At 33.6% G+C, this 21911-nt stretch overlaps 3 protein-coding genes across 3 annotated transcripts; 1 reads left to right on the top strand and 2 right to left on the bottom strand.

Annotated features, from left to right (window-relative positions):
* Positions 1-323: 323 nt before the first annotated feature.
* LOC107012820 lies at positions 324-1583 on the bottom strand. The gene is made up of 2 exons (XM_015212755.2): positions 915-1583; positions 324-820 (listed from the first exon to the last, which is right to left on the bottom strand). The coding sequence occupies exons 1-2, from the start codon at positions 1081-1083 to the stop codon at positions 588-590; spliced, it is 402 nt and encodes a 133-aa protein (XP_015068241.1). The 5' UTR covers positions 1084-1583; the 3' UTR covers positions 324-587.
* Positions 1584-3570: 1987 nt separating this feature from the next.
* Positions 3571-7996, bottom strand: LOC107013926 (phospholipase D alpha 1). Its single transcript, XM_015213802.2, has 4 exons — positions 7921-7996; positions 7733-7833; positions 4278-6177; positions 3571-4186 (listed from the first exon to the last, which is right to left on the bottom strand). The coding sequence occupies exons 2-4, from the start codon at positions 7823-7825 to the stop codon at positions 3744-3746; spliced, it is 2436 nt and encodes an 811-aa protein (XP_015069288.1). The 5' UTR covers positions 7826-7833; positions 7921-7996; the 3' UTR covers positions 3571-3743.
* A 9050-nt stretch (positions 7997-17046) lies between these two features.
* Positions 17047-18333, top strand: LOC107015437 (ethylene-responsive transcription factor WIN1). The gene is made up of 2 exons (XM_015215701.2): positions 17047-17507; positions 17621-18333. Exons 1-2 carry the CDS (start codon positions 17428-17430, stop codon positions 18153-18155), a joined length of 615 nt encoding a protein of 204 aa, XP_015071187.1. The 5' UTR covers positions 17047-17427; the 3' UTR covers positions 18156-18333.
* The last annotated feature ends 3578 nt before the right edge of the window (positions 18334-21911 follow it).

Raw genomic sequence — 21911 nt, 5'->3', positions numbered from 1 at the left:
AATGCTCAACTAAAATTATGCCTAGAAATGAACAAATGAAAACTAATTTTCCCTTATAACAATTAACATATGTGAATAAGAAATTTGTAATTAATGCAATTATACTGATCCAAGCTCAAGATGAATGTTGGCATTAACATTGGACAAATCAGTAATAAATAGCTTGTACAAGAACCTGTCCTTGGCACCAATATGAATAGGGATAAATTGATTACAATTTCTTCCCTCTTAATAAGAGTAATTCGAGATTTGAAAATGTAAAAAATAAATTGTTGGAAGTGTTGTTACCATTAACAACAAAAGTAAGTTCCAAAATGAGTAAATTCAAATTTTATCGAATCTTAATATCTATACCCAACTCAAAATTAAACAAACTGAATATTCCAGAAAAATACACAACTACCCATTAACTGAAGATTCCAGAAAAATATACACTAGGAATTCCTAATTTCATGTAGAGAAAATACGTTCACACGCCATTATTTACAAATTACAGTGAGGCCTTTGAAATTTCTTTGCCCTAATTCCTCTGTTTTTGTTTTACAAGAAGTGGAAGAGGAATTAGCCAAAACGAAAATACAAATTGATCAATGGGAGAATCCCATTCTTTGAACCCGATCCTTGAGAATCCCAGTGTACAAAGCCATCCTATTTCCTGGCATCCCCACAATCTCATTCCCACAAGATTTAATTCGACTTTCTGTGAATTTCCTCATTTGTTTTCTTCTGTACTCCTCGCCATTTCCGCTCGAACTTTTCACATCAGCGGCAAATTGAACTTTCTTCTTTTTCTTTCTTGTTTTGTCCTTGTTCTTCCCAGCTAAAAAAAAACGTGAGAAAATCATAATTAATTCGATTAACCAAGATCAAAAAAATGATCTCCCGTTCGGTCATAGATTTTAATTAGTATGTACCTGAAGATAAACAGGACTTGAGGATCTGTTTTTCATCTTGTTGTTGATCGGAAAGATGGGTCGCCGGGAAGTACTTGACCCGGAAAAGATCGAGTAAAATTACGGTGCCGGCAGAGACCGCCATGGCTGTCGCCAATACGAAGCCTTGTGAACCCAACATACTTGACATAGTATAATTTGGTTGGTGAGGTTGAATAGAAATTTTTAGAGGAATATTAATTGACTGGTGTAGAATATACTCCAACAAAAAGTTGACTGATTGAAAAGAATGGCGTCTCAATTTTTTATACAGAAGAAATTAGTGGGTGGGTTAAGCAGTAGTAGTTAGTTAAAGTAATAAGGCCTCAGCTAGAAGAACTTTGGAGTTGGTGCAACAGGTTTTTCAAAGTAATTTGAGGTATATATAAAATAATACTGCTCCACTCTCGATGAATCTCGATTTCACTTTTTGTTTAAATCTTTCGTAGAAGAGAAAAAGGAAGAAAAGATATAAATGGTGTAACTGATTTTCTCCAAGTGTTTGATGTATAATTAAATGTAACTTTTGCTTTCAGCAATATAACGCACTTGCACGGCAGAGAAGGGAAGAAAGACAAAGTTGTGTTCAAAATGAAATTGGGGATGGATTTATGGTGTGTAACAGAGTCCCTACAAAGTGTTTAACTTAGATAAAATCTGTGGCGGAGATAGAATTTTTAAAAATAATTTTAAAATTTAAAGGAGTTGATACACCAACTATTCGAATAAAAAAATTCAACATATAATATATATATATATAATTTTAATCATATATAAATAAATATTTTTTACTAAAAAAAGTTTGAATGAACCCCGTCCATATACGAAAAACAAAGAAGGTAGTCTAAAATCTGAAAAGAAGTGGGGAAAAGTTGGAGACGTGCAAGTTCAATCTACTATTTTGCACTTCAAGTTTTGATACAAGTGCTTTATTTTAGGCTGTAGCAGTGGCTGCATGTCAAGTCAGAAAAGAATTATGTACCTTACCTGTCATGACAAGAGCTAACCACTTGTGTTGTTGAAATAGATTTATTAGTTGAATATTAATTTCATAATATTACATGTTATTTCAGAAAATATTGAACTTTAGGGAGGGGTAAGTTTTTATTTTACTTATAAATAAAGGTAGTTAAAATTCAATTTCTAATTGACAACGTTTTTGAAAGAAAAAGAAAAGCAAAAAAATTCTTATATCCAAACGAGCTAGTATTGGATTTTATCCAAAAAAAAAAAATCTCGATTTTTCTTGGCCAAAGTATTACTTAGAGGTAACAATGCATGTGTGATCAAAAATCAGATTGATTTGATATTAAAATTTTCTTTGGATATATGATTTAAATTTTTTAAATTATATTATTTTAATAAAAATAAAAATCTCACGAATTGAATATATTATGATCGGATTCAAGCTATAGTGTTGAACCTAGAGTTCTTTGCTCTTTCACAATTCACAATATGATAGGTAAAAAAATCTTTTATGAACTAGATATTTAATTCAAGCTTCGAAATGAAGTTATTTTTAAAATGATCTCTTTCGTAATGACTCACGGTGTAAATACAATAATGAATAATAGGTTGTTAAAAGAAAAATCAAAATCAGAACGTTCGGTTCATTTAAGGTGAGAAGCGGACAAGATTGATACTTTCAGATTACTGTGCACCTCTCGTTGCATGTGATTTGATATTTTGAGAAGAAAAAAAAAGGAACTTGAAATAAATTAGTTTCTCATTTTTTGTGGATAACATTTGTCTGTTCTATGAACCTCTAGTATTCGAAAGTAACAGAAAACTGTATTAAGATAGTTGTAGGCCCTGTCCCGTGAAACGGAAAGGATAAACAATCAAAATAATGAAGCAACACTATAGTTCACTTAATATAAATCTTTTCTAATATGAATCGTGGTGTAGTAGCAGATTTTGACTTCAAATTTTGAGTGTGGAGAGAATTATATTAAAAATGTCACTTTTAAATAAGCTCTATAGTGCGTGATTTAAATTTAATTAGGAGCTTTATCGCAGACTTTTGACATCTATAGAAAAAACAAAACAAAAAAATCTTCCAATTTTTACAACAGTACGTTGCACGTGTCGAAGTTTGGATGATTTGAATCTAAATGTCACGATTGATTGGATTAGGGAAAAGTAGAATTAGGTATTGATAAATAATAAGGACCAATAGACACGTTTTCAGTCTAATTTATTCAAAACAATAATGAAAAATGAGAATAGATCAAAAATCACCCAAGTGGACAAATTGCAAATGGAATCTTTGATATTTGGGATTTTGCCACTTGTCTGGTTAGTTTCAACACCATTTCATTGTATGCAACTTCATATCTCTGCATCTCTTACATCTCACATACTTTCAACAAACTTTGCTTATCCCATATGTGCATTTAGTTCAAGGAATTAGGTTGAACTATAAATTTTAGAATTAAATTTTAGAGAAAAGGGTTGAAATTACTCTTAATCCTCAAGTTATATTATGCGGTCATTCATACCCACTGTCTATATACGTGTCATTCATACCCTTCTAACAATTTCCCCCAAAATTGACCTCAAACCTCTAATTTCAATCCAAGTAACTGATGCAATATAGTGCCTCCTAGTATTATTATTAATTAATGAGACAATGGGATCAACAAGAAAATAACAAAGTGTTAAATTTTCAAAGAATCCAATACTAGTATCCGTTCAGAACACGTATGAAATTACATCTGAAAAAAAAAAAAGTTGTAACAAAAAACAACAATAACCTAGCTAGGAATTTATTATTTCGTTAACATAACAAGTCTACAAGTTTTATTAAACTTAGGTAGTGAGGATAGGAGGAAGGAGGTCAGATTTAGTACCAATAACCTTAGCGTTAGTGTCAGGGAAGTACTCATTTCCATTTCCAGGCAAATCTGTGATCTCACCGTCGTTGGTAAGTCCGACAGGGTATCGGAGTAAGTGACCAGGCAGATCAGTTTCTAGACTCTCACTTGTGTACAGATCCCAGTATTTATCAGCTATTCCATTCACCTTCCTCACACAATCTTCGCTCTCTGGATGTTGGAACGTGTCATCGAGCATCCCCATATGCTCGTACCACAATGCCATTCGGAACCCATGAATTTGACCTCTTGCTGGTTGCCTGTTTGTCGTTAAATTATGAGGCTGGTATGCTCCAATTGCTATCTCTGAGTCTCTTGCCCCATCCATTGACCTCTGGTTAATGTTGGCTGATCCAACTATAATGTACTCATCATCAACTGTTGAGAAATAAAAGTTAGAAGACTATTTCTATAATGTCAAATATTATAAGATAGATCACAATGAAATTGCATACTACATACAACTCACCAATCATCATCTTGGAATGAACATAGATCATGAAGCGACGAGCTTCCTGAGCTCGTCTATAATCAGTATCAGATTCAGGCTTGTGTGAAGGTTCATATTCTCCACTCTTCTTCACCTCTCGATTACCAATACAGTAAAAAGTCAAATAATTCCTGGGGTGATCATCGATACCTGCATCTCTGAGAGCCTTAAATATATGTTTATACATCATTTCCATTGTCCTCCTTTGCCAATATAATATTGCTTGTACAGATGCACTGTCAGGAATTCCCTCTGGCCACATTGGAACCAGAACATATACAGTAAACCTTTCTCCAGCTTCAATTTTACTAACAATCTTCAATGTAAGTTCTTTTGGGATGAGATGCAAAGCACCAACCTCCTCCACGTTCACATCATCATCCTCCCAATCGTAACAGCTTCCGAGAAAATACTGATTTTCAATGTAGATGAAATTCTTTGCTCGACGAATAGCAGTGATGTAAGCATCTTGGATACTTCTATCGACTATGTTATTCTTCCCGCTCACTAGACCAGCCTTTACCGACTCTTCTGGTGTATCAGGAAACCCGAAAGCTGCCCCACCATCGATCGATCTGAATAATTGAACATTCCATGATTCAGGATCATCATGGTACATAACTGAAGATGGTGGAATGATAACATTGTCAAGCTCTCTTACGTCCACAAGAATATCTTTTCCGCCCTGTTTTTTCCATCTCTGCTCAAAATTATACAGTACATCCCAAGCAATTGGTCCTTCAACTCGAGAATGAATGTCGTGCCAGGGCTCTCTAGGCCCTCCTTTGTCAATCGAAGCTTCAGCAAAATTAGGTTGGTGGAAATCATCATGATGTGCTGTATCCAGCGTCCTAAAAAGTGAATGGAAAGGAGTATCGTATCTCCCATCACAAAGATCAAGGCCACCAACGAAGCTCATAAGCCTCCTCGTCTCTGACTCTCCATTGGGCATGTCAGTGTCCACTATGACGATTTTCTGATGATGAGTAAACATTGTAGAAGTCTGTATATCTTTAACTATGCTTCCACCATCATCAGGATCCCGAGGGCAAAGGACACAATGCACATCAGAATCTTTAAAGTACTCCTCAGTTTCTTCGTCATGAGTGGCCATGAGACCGTCTTTCTTCAGCAGACGTACAGATGTTCTGTCATCCCATACAAGCATGAGGACTTTAACACCTTCCTTCGCCTTCTTCTTGAGCAGCTCTCCGACTGTGTCGCCTCCTCCAGGCTTTTCCCTCCTGGAGTCTCTCATCAAGGTTATTTCAGTATATACAGACCAGCCAGTAATGTAAATCATGTGCTTTGCATTAGAAATCGCATCAAAGATATCTTCCCAACATCGATGTGGTTCATAATACTTACCCCCTGATAGAGGGATTTTCGGAATAAAATTATCAGGGATATGTGCATCGTGATACAAAGAAACGCGACATCCTGTTCTCTGAGGGAAGAAAGTATAAGGGACACCAGGATATTTAGAACTACCTATTCCACGTCCCCAATTACGATCACGACTGATTTCAAAATACTGCAGTGTCACATGGATTTTAGAACCTGCTTCAACGGGATTCTCATCTTCATCCAGTATCTCAATCCACTCATCAACCTCTTCCCCTTCCAATAGGTCATTAACTGGTAAATAAGCTCTTCCAATTAAGGTTGCACCAATGGAATTGTTATCTTTGACAGTAAATATAACATTTTTTGCCATATGAGCACAATAGATGTGGAAAGACTCATACCACCTAGGATTGTTTGGTTCATTTTCAATAACTCTGGTTCTTCCAACCCTTGCCTTTTCCAAATCAACTGTCGCATAAATTCTAGAAGCTCCTTTGCCCATACCTACCTTCTCCTCGACAGAATCTTTAATCTGCAATTATGTGATTTCAATCGATCAGATCATAATAGTTATATCAGAATTAAAAACATAAGTACATTTTAACAATTTAGAGAATATGCTTTTGTTGGTCTATCTGAGTCCTATGAGACTCGGAGGATACAGTCAATCACAAAAGCATGAGACTGGAATAGCAATTACGCTCATCCAATCCCTATAGCGAGGAACAGTCCAACTTCATGTTCTTAGAAAATTTAGAAAGAAAAAAAAAACATTAGTACATATCATATCAAAATCGAGTCAAGCATACTCTATATTCCATTATTGAATAGGACCAATCTGTTTTATTTTAACGAATACGTATGGTGATTCAATTAAAATTGACAAAATGGTCTGATAGACCCTTATACTTATATCATTTTGTATTTTGAACCATTTTACTTGCGCCTTTTTGGATCCTTAAACTCAACAAAACATAATTTAACAGATCTCTTTTATCATTGACTAAACTTATGTGTCATTACGATGACTAAGTTGGCAAGAGTGTGACTTCAAGTATCTTATAATAACTTTTTTAGATTAATTTTTTTTTAAAATTATAAAAAAATTATTTTTTAAAAAAATAGGTCTTCTTCTTCCACTTGCCAGTGACCATTAACGCCTCTATTTTGGCCATTTTCACCTGTGACCAACAACTTTTTTTTTACCTTTTCTACAATTAACTGGGATGATAATAATAAAAAAATTAGTGATGAATAATCAGACGGATCCTTTAGTTAAGTCAGCATATCAGCCTATTTTTGCTACCATCTCCATTGCTCCCTTTTGTTATTTCTTAGAAAGGTATTTTTTTTTTTGAAATTACTTATGGAGAAGTAGAAATTCAAAGTTGATTATACAACAGATCTCGGCGACTGATTCACTGCGGAGGGAGAAAGCGACTAGCCCTCGTCGGAGACCATTGAATTGCAGTGGCTTGAGAGAGAGAAACGACGATAATGGTGCACGTCACTACTGTTTTGCAGTAGATCAGTGTGAGAGAGAGGCGATGCTGGCTTGTGGAGAGGAGAACGAGGTGTGTGAGTGTAAGGTCATGGCATTGAAGAGGTTTTTCGGCCAGATCTGGTGATATGATGGCTAAAGTTGTTGTTCTTGTAGAGATTGGAGGAGGAAAGAAAAATAGTGATAGTATGCCGTTGAGGTGAAGACGTATGAGAGAAAAAGTAAATGTGATTTCGCCGACAAAAACGATGACGACGGCAATGGCTTTCTTCGATTTTGGTCATGAAAAAGTAAAAATAGGGAGAATTGAATGTATGAAAATTTACTTTAAAAATTATCAAAAATAAATTAAAATATTATTATTTTACATTTTATTAAATAATTTTAATTAATAATTTTAAAAAATAGTTATGAAATAATTCGAAATGTAGCCTATATTAAAATCTCATTTTGATTGAGTTTAAGAGTTCATATGACAAGGAGATAAGTATGAGAGTTTAAAATATAAATACACGAATTCACCAGACTATTTCACCATTAAAATTTAAAATGTAGCTTATATTATATGTACTTATGTATGTATAACCTTGCTGAAGAAGTTGCGACCGTGCTTCGCGTGCAGCTTATCGACCTCGTGTATGGTGACATGCAGAGTACCATGAAGCAGAATCGGAGCCATTTTTTCACCTTCAAACAAAGGATTACAATATACTAATTAGTAGCAAAACTAAGTGGTGCTACAAACACAAAAATCATTGTATAAGTTGAACTCACGTCAAATTAGGGGAAAACAATCAGTGCATGCAAACCAAAAAAAAAAAGATTAGTGCATTTAGACCTGAAATGTCACTCCAACAAAAGGAAAGTTAAAGATGTTTGCTGTAAAAAGGAGTGATGTGGCGATTCGATAGGCGATAAAGCTGTGCGGTTATAGAAATTGCCCCATAGACATAGCGGAATGTTAAAAAGTTGACTGAGTAAACAGAGGTTACTAAACTCTTAATTTAATTTGCCTTTTTGAGGACCTGATTTTTATGTGCAAAATAATTAAATTAGATAATAAAAATTTAATTTAAATAAACTAAAGGAAATAATAAACTAGAATCATCTAAATTTCACGGTACCTGTATTATAGAATTGAATACTTTCAGAATTATTAAAAGTTGTTAAGTTTCCTATTCAAGAATATTGACTTATTAGGTATACAATTTCAAATAGATAGATTTTTAATTTTTATCTTTTAATACTTCTAGTAATAAAAGGTAGACGTAGATATCTTTGATATAGAACAAAGGGAAAATGCACAAATATCTCTTCAATCTATGTCTAAAATCTCATAGACACACTTATACTATATAAATGTCTTATTATTTCTTAACTTATTTTATAAATAATCTTTTACCCTTTTTCAACCTATGTGACACTAGATTTAAATAAAATATCAACACATGTTGGGACCACAAAGTAGTGTCACGTAGGTCGAAAAGAAATAGCAAATTATTTATAAAATAAGTTCAGCAAGATAATAAGATCTTAGTATAGTATAAATATCTTTTTGAAATTTCAGACATAGATTGAGAAAATATGTATGCATTTTCCCTAGAACAAACGATAAAAAAGTCTCAAGATAAAGCTCACTAAGCACAAGTCGTGGCTTATATGTAATACAAGGTAAAGTGAAATTCATAAGGCGAAATTCACAAAGCACAAGGTAGTTTTTACAAAATTTATATTGATAGAGACATAAATTCAATTTCAAAATTACAAAATTTTTCCCTACATAACTTATTCCTACATATATTGTCTGTCAATCTTGCGAAATTAAAGCATAATTAAGAGTACTGTAACCTAAAAATAAACTGCAAAAAACAAAGAGATAAAAATAAATGATATTTTCTTTGTAACTAATTTACACCATATGAATTTTAATTTTTTTTGTTTTAAATTTGATATTTGATATTTATATTGAGCCTTAATTAAATTCAAGTTCACATATTGTAAAACCTGTTTTGGAGAATAGTACTATCGACGTGCTTTTCAACACATTTTTAATTTAAAATAAAAAAATTTCAATCATTATTGATTGTGAGTAAAATTAGAGTTGCCCAAGGCAGTAAGTTTGTCTTTTTCTAAGTAAGCTTGTTATAAGTTGATGTATAAAAATATTTTTGGTATCTGATGATTACCTTATATGCAAATAGTTCTCTAATTTAAATAATATTCACCAAAACGGAAAAAATTAAGATTTTTTAAAAAACAAAGTGAAAAAAAATTTGAAGATTTTATTTACTGTGAGTCATTTTTATCGTTGAAGTTAATTATTTTCTTTCACGACCAATATCATAACTTCAATTTTACGTAACACTTGCTTAGAAAGATACTTGGACATTATTTTAAATCTTTATAATCTAAGAATATTTTCAAAATGCATTTAAAACTAAAAAGCATTAAATTTAAACACGTGATATGCATGTATTGGATTGGAAGTTGAATCATACATTATACTTTCTCCGTCCAGAAGTGTTTGTCATGTTGCGCTTATCGAAAGTCAATTTGACTAATTTTCAAAGGTAAATTGGATCACATTAATTCGATATTTTAAACAAAAAAATTAAATATTCTAAAACTATATAAAAAGTACTATAAATTACAATATTTTGCATATTAATATGATGAATAAATACATCTTAAAATGTTAGTCAAAATTTTTATAGTTTAACTCTAAATATAGAAACCATGACAAACAATATCGGACGAAAGGAGTATTTCTAGGCAAAACATTTATTTTTTTTCTGCGAAAAATAACTCAGAAGTACTATAGTTACTAGTTTCATTTCATTAGAGAGATAAGAATAATTTTTATAGAAATAATTTCGGAATATGAATGAGTTTTGCGCCTATGGTAGACGAAATAAGGTCACTGTTTTATGGGGTAGTCCTGTGTAAATAATCCTAATATGTGAATTTAAGTTTTATACTAATGTGAAGTTTTTAGAATAATATAATGTAGTTTAAGTTTTATACTAATGTGAAGTTTTTAGAATAATATAATGTAGTTTAACTTATTTTCCAAATTTGTTACTCTTTTAATTTTATGAAAATTATCAATAACATAACAATAATAATATCTTTGCACTTAACTTGCCCCTAAAAGTTAGCTAAAAAAAAAGTTATTAAAATCGTATAAGTTATACAAGGAGATCACTATTCTTATTAATCGTCAATATAGACTCTTTTTATCTCTTCTCTTTAGACAAGTCCTTGATAAAAATACTGACTAGTTCATTTGAACAAACATCCAATCCGCTAAATATGCTAAATATTTTTTTGTGAATATCATCAATTAAGTATAATAGTAAATTCCCCAATAAGCATTATTTAGACTTAATAAAATTTGATCAATCTTATTTTATATTTTACTTTCTTTACAAAATATAACGAGGTTTAATTCGATACAACAAACAAACAATAAAAATGTTAATACCAAATTAAACACATACCTTATGACTAATTATGTTAATTAGAGTAATTGCTTCACCATATATACTACTCCATCTTTTTTCCTTTTGTGATAGTTATGGAACAGTATCCTAAAAAGGTAATGCATTGAATAATAATATCACTTACTACTTAAACTCTCAATAATTCACAAAAAAATAGCAACATTTTACGTGCTACGTCTAGTAGTAGCATTTATTTCATACAATTATTCAGTTACTTACTGGAAGCCATAGATGTGGAAATATCATTGTTTGTTGCAATTGCTGATCAATCAGGTAAGTACTACTCATTTCTTTTCATATATTCAGGCACTACACTTTTATTTTTCTTCACAATTTAATTAATTTGTTATCATCTAATAAATACCATTTGTCTTTAGTTCCTTAAACAATTAGCTAGACTAAAAATTTAATTTCCTCACTCCAACTCATTTATAACTCCGATAGGAAAGTCATGCTTCTATTTTTTAAGGAACGTGTTTTTATAATAAAAATTTTTAACCAAATTTTTTGAAATAAAAAAATAAAAAAAAATAACTTTTAAATATTTTTCCCTCCATACGAAACAAAACGCTAAACTACTCCCTCGATTTACTTTTACTTATTGGCGTTAGATTTTGCATCCGACTAAAATACCAATGGTTACTAGAAGTTAAATATGTTGAGAGCAAAATATGAAAAGAAAAAAAATATTGTATTTCTTTTTTGATATGTTATAGACTTATAGTGATAAGTAAAAATTTAAAAATATAGTTTTTTTTTTAATTTAGTGGCGAAGTAAAGTGAAAAGAGAATATTGGGATTCAATAATATCATTGCAGTCTAATAAATCAATTTTTTTTCAAACATTTAGTACTATTTAAAATTCAATAATGCTAATGCAATCTAAAAAATATCTTTTTAAATTATGAAGCTGCACTCTAAAAGATAAGGAACAGTACACAATAAAATTAAACAATATTGCTTTTCGCTCTTTTGTAAATTGTATTTATAGCTAATTTCATCATTACTACTCACATTATTTTGTTCATATTGATTAGAGTACTAGGACGCTTGCTATATACTGAACAATCACTGATTTCTTCATTCATAATTTAAATTATTTTCAGCTACAAATAGTAGTATGTACCTAATGGAATTAAATGACTTTTACATTTAACTATCAAACTATAACAAAAAAACATTTATTACTGTGGAAGTCACTTTTGGGGTATATTTTTATACAATATTAGGGAGTTCCAATATTAGGTTACAAAACTGAGCAACACAGAACTTTCAGCTAGTACAAATAATTCCTCATGTCGTGTGTGTGTATATATATATATATATATTTCTTCGTGAGGGAATATTGATTGTATTGAAGTGTTTACCTAATAAGGGAATACATGGGAGATATAGATAGGACTGGTGCATTTTTCCAGTCCAGCTTTCTGCAACAGATCTCGAGCATATTTTGACTGATGAAGAAACAAGCCGCTGCCTGTCCGAGAAATCTCCATTCCCAGAAAATAATGTAACGGGCCAAGGTCCTTCATTTTGAAGGTAGTATGCATAGCTCGAGTGACATCCTGAATGAGAGCTGCAGTAGAGCCTGTAATAATGATATCATCTACATAGACAAGAAGAATAACTGTACCGTGTGCTGAATGTCGAGTAAACAGACTCGTGTCGTGTACGCAACACGTGAAGCCGAGTCCCTGGAGGAACGTTTTCAGACGTGTGTACCAAGCACGGGGGGCTTGCTTGAGCCCATACAGAGACTTCTGGAGTTTGCAAACATGTTGAGGGAAGCGGGGATCAACATAGCCCGGTGGTTGCGTCATGTAGATAGTTTCATCAAGCATGCCATGAAGAAAAGCATTGGAAACATCCAACTGATTGATGAGCCAATTGTTGCGCACGGCGAGTGACAGTACCAGGCGAATGGTTTCCTGCCGAATAACAGGACTGAATGTCTCGGAGTAATCAAGCCCATACTCCTGATTGTAGCCTTTAGCAACCAAACGAGCCTTGTACCTGGAAATACTGCCATCCGCATTGTGTTTAATTTTGTACACCCATTTACAGCCCACTGGGTGCCGCCCATGGGGCTTAGGTACAAGAACCCAAGTTTTCTGATCAGTCAAAGCCTTAAACTCGTCATCCATAGCATGACGCCAATAAGCATTTTTTGAGGCAACAGAGTAGGTTGTTGGTTCACTATCGGGAAGGGGTGTATTTGGTAGTATGGTAGCCTGAAAGGTTTTGGGTTTAAAGATACCGGCTTTGCCACGGGTTAACATGGGATGAGTATTGGGGGGTGGCACGGGCGGTGGTGATTCGGGGGTGGCCGGGAAGGACCCAAAACGGATCGGGCTGGAGATGTTGTGGGTATGGGGTGGTTCGGGTTGGTTGTGAGTGTGGGTGGTGGTTGCGGGTGTATTGTGGGTGACGGTCGAAGGGGTGATGAGGGGTGGTTGGGTAGTGGGTGGAGGTGTGGGGGAAGGTGGTGAGGGACCCTGTGAGTATGTTGGAAAAAGGGGAAGGACGCCAATGAATGATGTATTTGTGGAGGAGGAAATAGACTCGTAGGGAAACTCATTTTCGACAAATTTGACATGACGAGATATGTAGACTTTATGAGTTTGTGGGTCAAGACAGCGATAACCCTTGGAGGTAGGATGATAGCCCAAAAAAATACAAGGACGGGATCGGGGTTGTAATTTGTGAGTAATATGAGGGCGTAGCCAAGGGTAGGCAAGACACCCAAAGACGCGGAGGTTGGTATAATTGGGAAGTTCTTGGTAAAGGAGTTGATAGGGTGATTTGTTGGAGAGAGTGTGACTGGGCATTCTGTTAATGAGGTAGTTTGCGGTGGCTAGAGCTTCTACCCAAAAGGAGACAGGGAGATGAGATTGATGTAGAAGAGTAACCACCGTTTCAATGAGATGGCGATGCTTACGCTCAGCCACCCCATTCTGTTCGGGAGTGTATGGACAGGAGGTTTGATGTATAATTCCCAGGGATTGCAGAAACTGGCCAAAGATGTTATTGACATATTCCTTTCCATTGTCACTTCGAAAAAGTTTAACATGAGAATTGAATTGTGTTTTGACCATTTTTTCAAAAGTGACAAAGGTGGTGTATGCCTGTGATTTGTGTTTTAGTGGGTACAACCAAGTGTATTTTGTAAAATCATCCACAAAACAAATATAATAGCGAAAACCAGCAAATGAAGGAACAGCAGTAGGACCCCATAGGTCAGAATGAATAAGTTGAAAAGGTGCAGTTGTACGCTTCTCAGATAAAGTAAAAGGTAATTTATGAGATTTAGCAATTGAACAGGAGTCACAATTGTTTACATGAATGGAAGAAAAACCTAATTGAGACATTAAAGAATTTATTATTTGAGTAGACGGGTGACCCAGACGACTGTGCCACAACAGACTGTGGCCATCAGCCGAAAGAGCCACCGGAGCCACAGGAACGCTTTCTGAAACTGGGTGGGCAGACGAACTTGTGCCAGGAAGAACGTACAGACCATGCTCACAGGGGCCCTGAAAAATCACCCTCTTGGTAGTATTGTCTAGGATCTGAAAATCATTAGAGGTGAACAAGAGTGAGCAATTATTGTCTTTTGTGAATTGGTGAACTGAAAGGAGATTGGATTTAATAGAAGGGACGTGGGTAAGGTTACCTAGGTGAAAGATAGCGGTGGGGGTTTTAATGGTACCCGTGCCAGTGTGAGAAATATTAAGGGACTCACCGTTGCCAACAGTAATACCATTGGAGCCATGATATGGATTTGGAGCGTTAAGCTTGGATAGATCAGAAGTAACGTGCATGTTGGCCCCAGTATCCAACAGCCATTCAGAGGAAGGGCCGGCTTGAGATGCATAATTGGCACGGTTATCACTATTTCGGCTCTCCTCATACCGAAACCAGCAACGAACAGCGGTGTGTCCTGTTTTCTGACAGATTTGACAAGTTGGACGATCCCGCTCGTAAGTGCCCTGCCCGCCGCTGGAAGATGACTGCCCGCCGCTGCCGAAGGAGTGCAGGCTGTTGTTGCTGCCGTGCTGCTGACCATCGTACGGCGGACGACTGCCCTGCCGACCGCCGCGCCCGCGGCCTCCGCTGTTTCTGCCGTAGCCATGGCGGCTCCCCTGCCGGCCGCCACCACGCCCCCCGCGATAGTTCTGGCTTGCGGTGAGGGCGGTGGCCGGCTCCATAACAGCGGCTTCTCGGAGAAGAAGTTTGCTCTCCAGATCCACGTTGATTTCTTCACTTTTTAGCCACGAGGAGAGAGTAGCCAGGTCAACGGGCGTTGGACTGATGCGAACTGCCTGTTTAATGGAGGAGTAAGCTGATGGGAGCCCCCGAACGACGCACATGACGAGATCTTTTTCGGGAATGATTTCGTTCACGGTGTCGAGGGCTGTGATGATGGTGGAGACCTCGTCTAAATACTCCGCCATAGTTTTCGTGCCTTTGGTAATTGTGTGGAGACGATCACGCAATTGAAAAATATGAGAGTGGGAAATTGATGCATAGCGTGTTGCGAGGGCCGTCCACAGGGCTGAAGCAGTTGTGTAGGATCGGACGTGTTTCTGAACCGTGGGAGAGATGACCGCAATCAAACATGATCGGATCTGGCCATCCACGGCTTTCCAGGCGGCATGGGCCGGATTGGTTTTTTCTGATTTGTCCGTGGCGGTGATGACTGCCGGCGGCGGTTCTGTGCTTCCATCAACGTATTTGAGAAGGTAATTGGCCTCAAGGGCTGTAAGAACGGTGATTTTCTATGTAGGGTAATTTATGTCTGATAATTTTTCGGGAATTAGGGCATGAAGATGCCTGAGAAGGAGTTTAACGCCAGAAGGAAGTGAATCGAGAGGATCCACCTCGGTTGTCATGGCTGCCGCCGCCCAAGAGAAGAGAGGGAACGATCGGTGCCCTAAAGAGAGAAAAAAAAACCTAGAGAAAAGAAGATCTAGGTTTTCTGGCTCTTGATACCATGAGGGAATATTGATTGTATTGAAGTGTTTACCTAATAAGGGAATACATGGGAGATATATATAGGAAATATAGGAAGGAGTACTAATCCTAATAGGACTAGGATTAAGGAGTACTAATCCTAATAGGACTAGGATTAGTACACAGTAAATACTAATATTATTTTAATACTATTTATTTAATACTATCTGTTATTACTTCGTACTGTTATTGTATTTTAATTTATTAATCTTGCTTTTCAAGAACAATTAGTCATAGAAGTCATACTTATCTTTTTTTACTGGGAAAATGCACAAGTACCTCCCTGACCTATGTACGAAATTCAGAGATACACTTATACTATACTAAGGTCCTATTACCCCTGAACTTATTTTATAAGTAAATTTCTACCCCTTTTCGGCCTACGTGAAACTAGCTTGAAAAAAAAGTCAATCAACATTGAGCCCACAAGATAGTGCCACGTAGGCCGAAAAAGGGTAGAACATTATTAATAAAATAAGTTCAGGGGGGTAATAGAAACTCGATATAGTATAAGTATGTCTCTGAGATTTTGGGAATAGGTTAAGGAGGTACTTGTGCATTATCCTTTTTTTACTTCTAAAGATATACAATGTATATTCCCTCAAATTCAAAATAAATGCATTTTTGGGTTATTTATATTACTTAAACAATAATTTGTCAATTATTCTTGTAACTGTGCAATTCATATATAATATATTGAGAATACTCAGAAAATATAAAATAGTTGAAAACTACATTAAAAGGGTATTTTTGATAATAATAATAATATAATTTAGGGTTTGAAAAATAATTAATCTTGAACCACAAAAAATGTGCTAGAAATTCATTTATATTGAAATGAAAAAAGTACCATTTAAATATATTCGTAGGTGGTACGTGTTTGATAAAATTATCTTTTTAGTGTGGACCAAGAACGGAGCTAGAAGAGTATATATGAGTTTGATCAAACTCAAACCCAATAGCTTTTAACTTAACCAAACGGAAACTTAAAATTGTATAAATAATTTACCAAATATATAAAACTCAATTACTAATATTTAATATAACTCTAAAGAAATGGATCATGTACATAATTTAATGGTTTCAAAAGTCAGTTTATGAAACAGGAATTATCTAAATCATATTAGAGAAGCCATCCATTTATCATACTTTAAAAAATTGATATGAAAATTACAATCAATCCTTACTTTAAAAAATCGATATGAAAATTATAATAAAAAAATTAATATGAAAAATATAATCAAATTCTAACAAGAAATTGAAATTTATAAGTTGGAAATCATAGCTCAAGTCTCCATCCATCGTAGAATAATAGGGCTATCACTTAATTTCATTCAAGGCATCAGCCAATCACCATCAAAAGTAGTCTACTCATCACATGCAGCCAATATTATGGTACTATAAAAGAGAATTAAAAGAAGAGATATTACTGCATGACTAGTGTGGACTTGTCTATAGTGGTAGTAATTGAACTACTACAAATTAATCACTAATAATATTCTTACCAACCACTCATCTTCTTTTTCTTCAATGCTACCTCCTCATTATATTTCTAGCTAATATATAACACAACCCTTTTTACTAAACTTTATTACCTACTTAAATAGTATATATAATTATAATATCCCAGTAATACCACTGTCCTTGTAATCGATGCTTTATCCTTCTTTTATAAACTAATTCTAATACCTTCAATAGTACAAATTCTCTCTTGCTCGCTCGCTGCTCTTGTCCCTATCTGACAATTGCTTGCCCACATTCAAATATGGTACAGGCAAAGAAGTTCAGAGGTGTCAGGCAACGCCATTGGGGTTCTTGGGTCGCTGAAATTCGTCATCCTTTACTGTACTTTTACCATGCACACTTTTAATTTCATATATCGATCTATATATTAATCGATCATTAATCAAATATATTTGAATTTATATTTGATTATTTTTATTTTTGTTTGCTGGTAGGAAGAGGAGAGTGTGGCTAGGTACGTTTGAAACTGCAGAAGAAGCTGCCCGAGCGTATGATGAGGCTGCTGTTTTAATGAGCGGACGTAACGCCAAAACAAATTTCCCAGTGCAAGCAATGGATGAAAATAAAAAAGAAAATTATAAATCTAATAATTCGATTTTATCAGGATCATCATCATCATCATCACTCTCTGCTATACTTAGCGCCAAACTTCGGAAGAGCTGTAAATCGCCATCGCCGTCTCTCACTTGTCTCAGACTTGATACAGAGAGTTCCAACATTGGGGTTTGGCAGAAACGGGCCGGAGCCCGGCCTGATTCTAGCTGGGTCATGACTGTTGAATTTGGAAAAAAGAAGATGATTAATGATAACGAGCATATAATTATTCCAGACGAAAACGTAACTTCTTCAACTACGTTTTCGTCTCAGGAGAATTCGATCGAGATCGAACAAGGCAAAGAATGTGGTGTGATGAATGAAGAAGAACGAATGGCGCTTCAAATGATTGAGGAACTCCTCAACAGGAATTAATTAATCATGCTACCCTTAAACTTATTAGGTAAAATTGTTGGTCTTTTATTATTACACGTAAAAAAATTCAGCCCTCGGATATTTTTCCTATTACAATATCTAATGTATTACTCTCTTTGTCTCCATTTATCTGATATTATTTGGATTTCTAGATTCAAATAAATTTTTCTTTAACTTAGTTCTTTCATATATATGTTAACTATTATGAATTATCAATTACTGTGGTTGACATAGTTTTTCAATATATAAATTTTATTTTTAACTCTTTAAAGACATATTATGCATAAATTTACGATTAAAATTAAATTGTTGACCGAAACAGGAAAAGGTATTAATATTTTCCTGCGGTCATTATAGTCATTGCTGAGTGTTATGTTTGTCCAATGTTGTGCAACAATGTTTTTAAATTTAATTTGATAAAGAAAAGACATAAATGTTACCCCGTTGGGATTGAACTAAGTATTGAAACGGCCTTCCAAAGAAGTAACACATGGATGTGGACTATTCATATTATGATTTTACGTATGTTTAGTCAAGCTAAGTGGGGCTGTGCAACTAAGATACGTCTGTATAATTGTATATAAGCATCTGCATCATAGTGGGGCTTAGAAAGTAAATGAGATGGGTTCAAATTACGTATACATCATCATCTCTTTGCTTGACAATTGTCTTTTAGTATTAAGTATATATCAAATCCTACACAAATTAAAGGCATTATTAAACTTATTAATTATAGGAGTTAATAAGTAAATTATTATTGTTGTCACCGATCTAAGCAGAAGGTAGCTAAGTTGGATGTCTATTGTTCGTCGCATCTGACTTCTATATCTACATCTCTTTTTCTATCATTGTCGTTGTTGATCTAAGCAAAAGATAGCTAAATCAAATATGTTTGTTTGTCTCACCTGACTTATATATCCAATTATTTATATATATATATATCTCCTTTTCTATCATCGTCACCACCAATTTATGCAGAAGGTTTCGGATACCTAATGAACACATCTATCTATCGTGAGGAAAGGTCTAATACATAAATAATTAGCATGTATCAGGTCAAATAAAAAATTTATACCTTTAATAGATGTACTAATATACTCTCTCTATATATATATATTATATTAAATGTTGAACACCTTAACCAAATTCTTAATTTTATCACCTCATTATCCAAGTCTCCAACATGTTCATTTTGACACAATTATATCTATGTATGTTCATAAAATGAATTCACTAGAGAAGAAAATCAGGTTGTTGATAGCCTGGCAAGATTTTTTTTTTTTTTTTGAATTCCTTACCTTTTGGTCAGGAGACATATGTATTAGACCCTTTTAAGGGATAAATTTCACTGAAAATGTCCCTAATAGGGAGTATATAATTTATAGTTGACAAGTCATAGTCAATTATATAATTGTTATTATAAGTGACAATCATGATGGTAATCGTGTATGTGATATCGATTATTGGTTCACAAGGACCAGAACATTTTTACCAAATTTGGAATTAAACATGAAGAGCCACTGATAATTGACACCTAATACATGTCTTAACTCTTGTCTATTTGTTAATCTTCTTTCTTCTATTTTTCCATTAGAGGTTTGATATCCACAATAGCTCATGTAAAGGAGAAATTACTCTTTTAACATCATTTTTATATATCTATGACTCGAATACGAGGAATAGATAAGGGTGGAGAGATCATAAATATCATCCCACCGAAATTTTTATGGTGTACTAATAAATTTAAGTTTTAACATTGTTTGAGTTGGTTAATTATATGTGATGTGAAACATGGATTATTCTCCAAGTATGAGAATTTTGTATCTATATGCAGATGGTATTGATGTTTATTGTTTGGGAAAATGAAATTTCGATGCGAACAATTAATTTGCTATCGCCAACTAGGCAGACGCCGCATCGTTATAAGTAGGAGTACACCATATTACTTAGAGCCTAGTTGAATTGTCATGTTCCCCGGTCAGATGTTTGGATGTGAACTATACTTCGCGAGGAGCCAAACGAATGTATACCTTGCCTTGCTATTTGACCTCTTTTCTCGTGTGACTAGAAATTAGAAACATTTTTAGTATTTGAAAGTGTACAACAAAGCTAAAAATAACTCTTAAAATGACTTTGAAAAGAAATTATATTTTCTTATTTAAAAATTATTTAAATTTGACTTTCTATTTTTTGACTTAAATACATTTTTTTAAGTCAATTCAAAGTGACTCTTACTCCCTTTCATTTCAACTCATGTAATTTATTTCTTCATTAATCTGTTTAGAAAAAAACAACTCTTTTCTAAATTTCAAAATAATTTTATTTGAATTGCATTAAAAAACATTTTTAGCATTTGAAAGCGTACAACGAAGCTAAAAATAACTCTTAAAAGGATTTGAAAAAAAGTTATATTTTTTTAAGTCAATTTAAACCGACTCTTACTCCCTTTCATTTCAATTTATATAACTCTTAAAAGGACTTGAAAAAAAATTATATTTTTTAAGTCAATTCAAACTGGCTTTTACTTCCTTTCATTTCAATTCATGTAACTTATTTCTTCATTAATCTGTTTAGAAAAAAATAACTCTTTTCTAAATTTCAAAATAATTTTATTTAGATCATTTATTTTACTTTTAATGAGAAAAAATTATTTTATTTAATCTTTTGCAATGGACCAAAAGTTTTTTTTTGTTTTAAATAAATTATTTTGTCTTTTTCAATGGACCAAAAGAAAGTTAAGTTGCATGAAACTAAAAGCTACTCATTTTCTCTTATATTAATAACAAAAAAGATGAAATATTAAAGAAAGAAATTTATTATATAATTAAGTAATACAACATAAGTGGTCACGAAAATAAAAGGGAAAGGGACCATAGAGTTGTCTAGAGAGTAGGTAAACACAGTGGAATTGGTATATGGAGCTTTCAAAGTTTGTTATAAATTACTTAAACTAAGGAATAACAAGCATGTGGTGTAGATGCATTATGGTCATTGCTTAGTTATTTCTCTATTTTAACGTATGTATGTTACGTTGATAATTATACTAATTTCATAATGACAACTAGTGAGGACCGTGTGAATTGTAGGTGGATAATTAATTTATCAATTCTAATTATAAGCATGCTATTTCATTCTCAATCCTAGTTTCTAGTAAGATGGGAAAGTTGTAATAATTGTTTTGTTTGTGGATCACAACACGTGTTATTGTTATATTGTTATTATTCCTTTTATTAATAAAGGCGGAGCTGAGTGAAATTTTTTTGATTTGTACGAATCTAATAGCTTTATAGACTCTATATTTAAATTAAAATTAATTAATTAATTATATATATATATATTAATTTATAAACCTCTAAAAGAGTTGATTGACAGTTATTGAAGAAACTTAAAATTTTAAATTCTTAATTTTGACTTCGCCTCTTTTCATTAATCGTTATCAAATGACAAATTAACAATAATGATGTCCTAACTGCGTGAGTTTATCATATAATTAATTATTGAGAGCAATTTAATATTGTATAAGTTAAGGAGTTCGGTTGTGTCAGGAGAGGCAGGAACTATATCTATGGAGCATTCGTATGAAAAGAATTAAGCATTACTATCATGGGAAAGTTGTGTTTAACAAAATGCTTCAAAGAAAAAAATTAAAAAATAATCACTTTTTAGATTTTATAATTAAAAAACTATCAATGCTAGGACATTGAGAATTCCAGAAATAGAACTTTAAAATTATTATGACAAAATTCAAATTGAAAA

Source organism: Solanum pennellii, chromosome 3, assembly GCF_001406875.1.
Source record: "Solanum pennellii chromosome 3, SPENNV200".
Taxonomy (NCBI): Eukaryota; Viridiplantae; Streptophyta; class Magnoliopsida; order Solanales; family Solanaceae; genus Solanum; species Solanum pennellii.
The sequence above is the reverse complement of the archived record's forward strand: the minus strand, read 5'-3'. Positions and strand labels throughout refer to the sequence as shown.

What these genes read in the sequence shown, in the direction of transcription:
- LOC107012820 (XM_015212755.2), bottom strand. Translation starts at nt 1,083, where the DNA reads ATGTCAAGTATGTTGGGTTCACAAGGCTTCGTATTGGCGACAGCCATG. An exon ending in CAAGTCCTGTTTATCTTCAG is followed by an intron (nt 821 to 914) that starts GTACATACTAAT and finishes GTTTTTTTTTAG; the next exon opens with CTGGGAAGAACAAGGACAAA.
- LOC107013926 (XM_015213802.2), bottom strand. Translation starts at nt 7,825, where the DNA reads ATGGCTCCGATTCTGCTTCATGGTACTCTGCATGTCACCATACACGAG. An exon ending in GTCGCAACTTCTTCAGCAAG is followed by an intron (nt 6,178 to 7,732) that starts GTTATACATACA and finishes ACATAATTGCAG; the next exon opens with ATTAAAGATTCTGTCGAGGA. An exon ending in TCATTCCAAGATGATGATTG is followed by an intron (nt 4,187 to 4,277) that starts GTGAGTTGTATG and finishes ATTTCTCAACAG; the next exon opens with TTGATGATGAGTACATTATA.
- LOC107015437 (XM_015215701.2), top strand. Translation starts at nt 17,428, where the DNA reads ATGGTACAGGCAAAGAAGTTCAGAGGTGTCAGGCAACGCCATTGGGGT. An exon ending in GAAATTCGTCATCCTTTACT is followed by an intron (nt 17,508 to 17,620) that starts GTACTTTTACCA and finishes GTTTGCTGGTAG; the next exon opens with GAAGAGGAGAGTGTGGCTAG.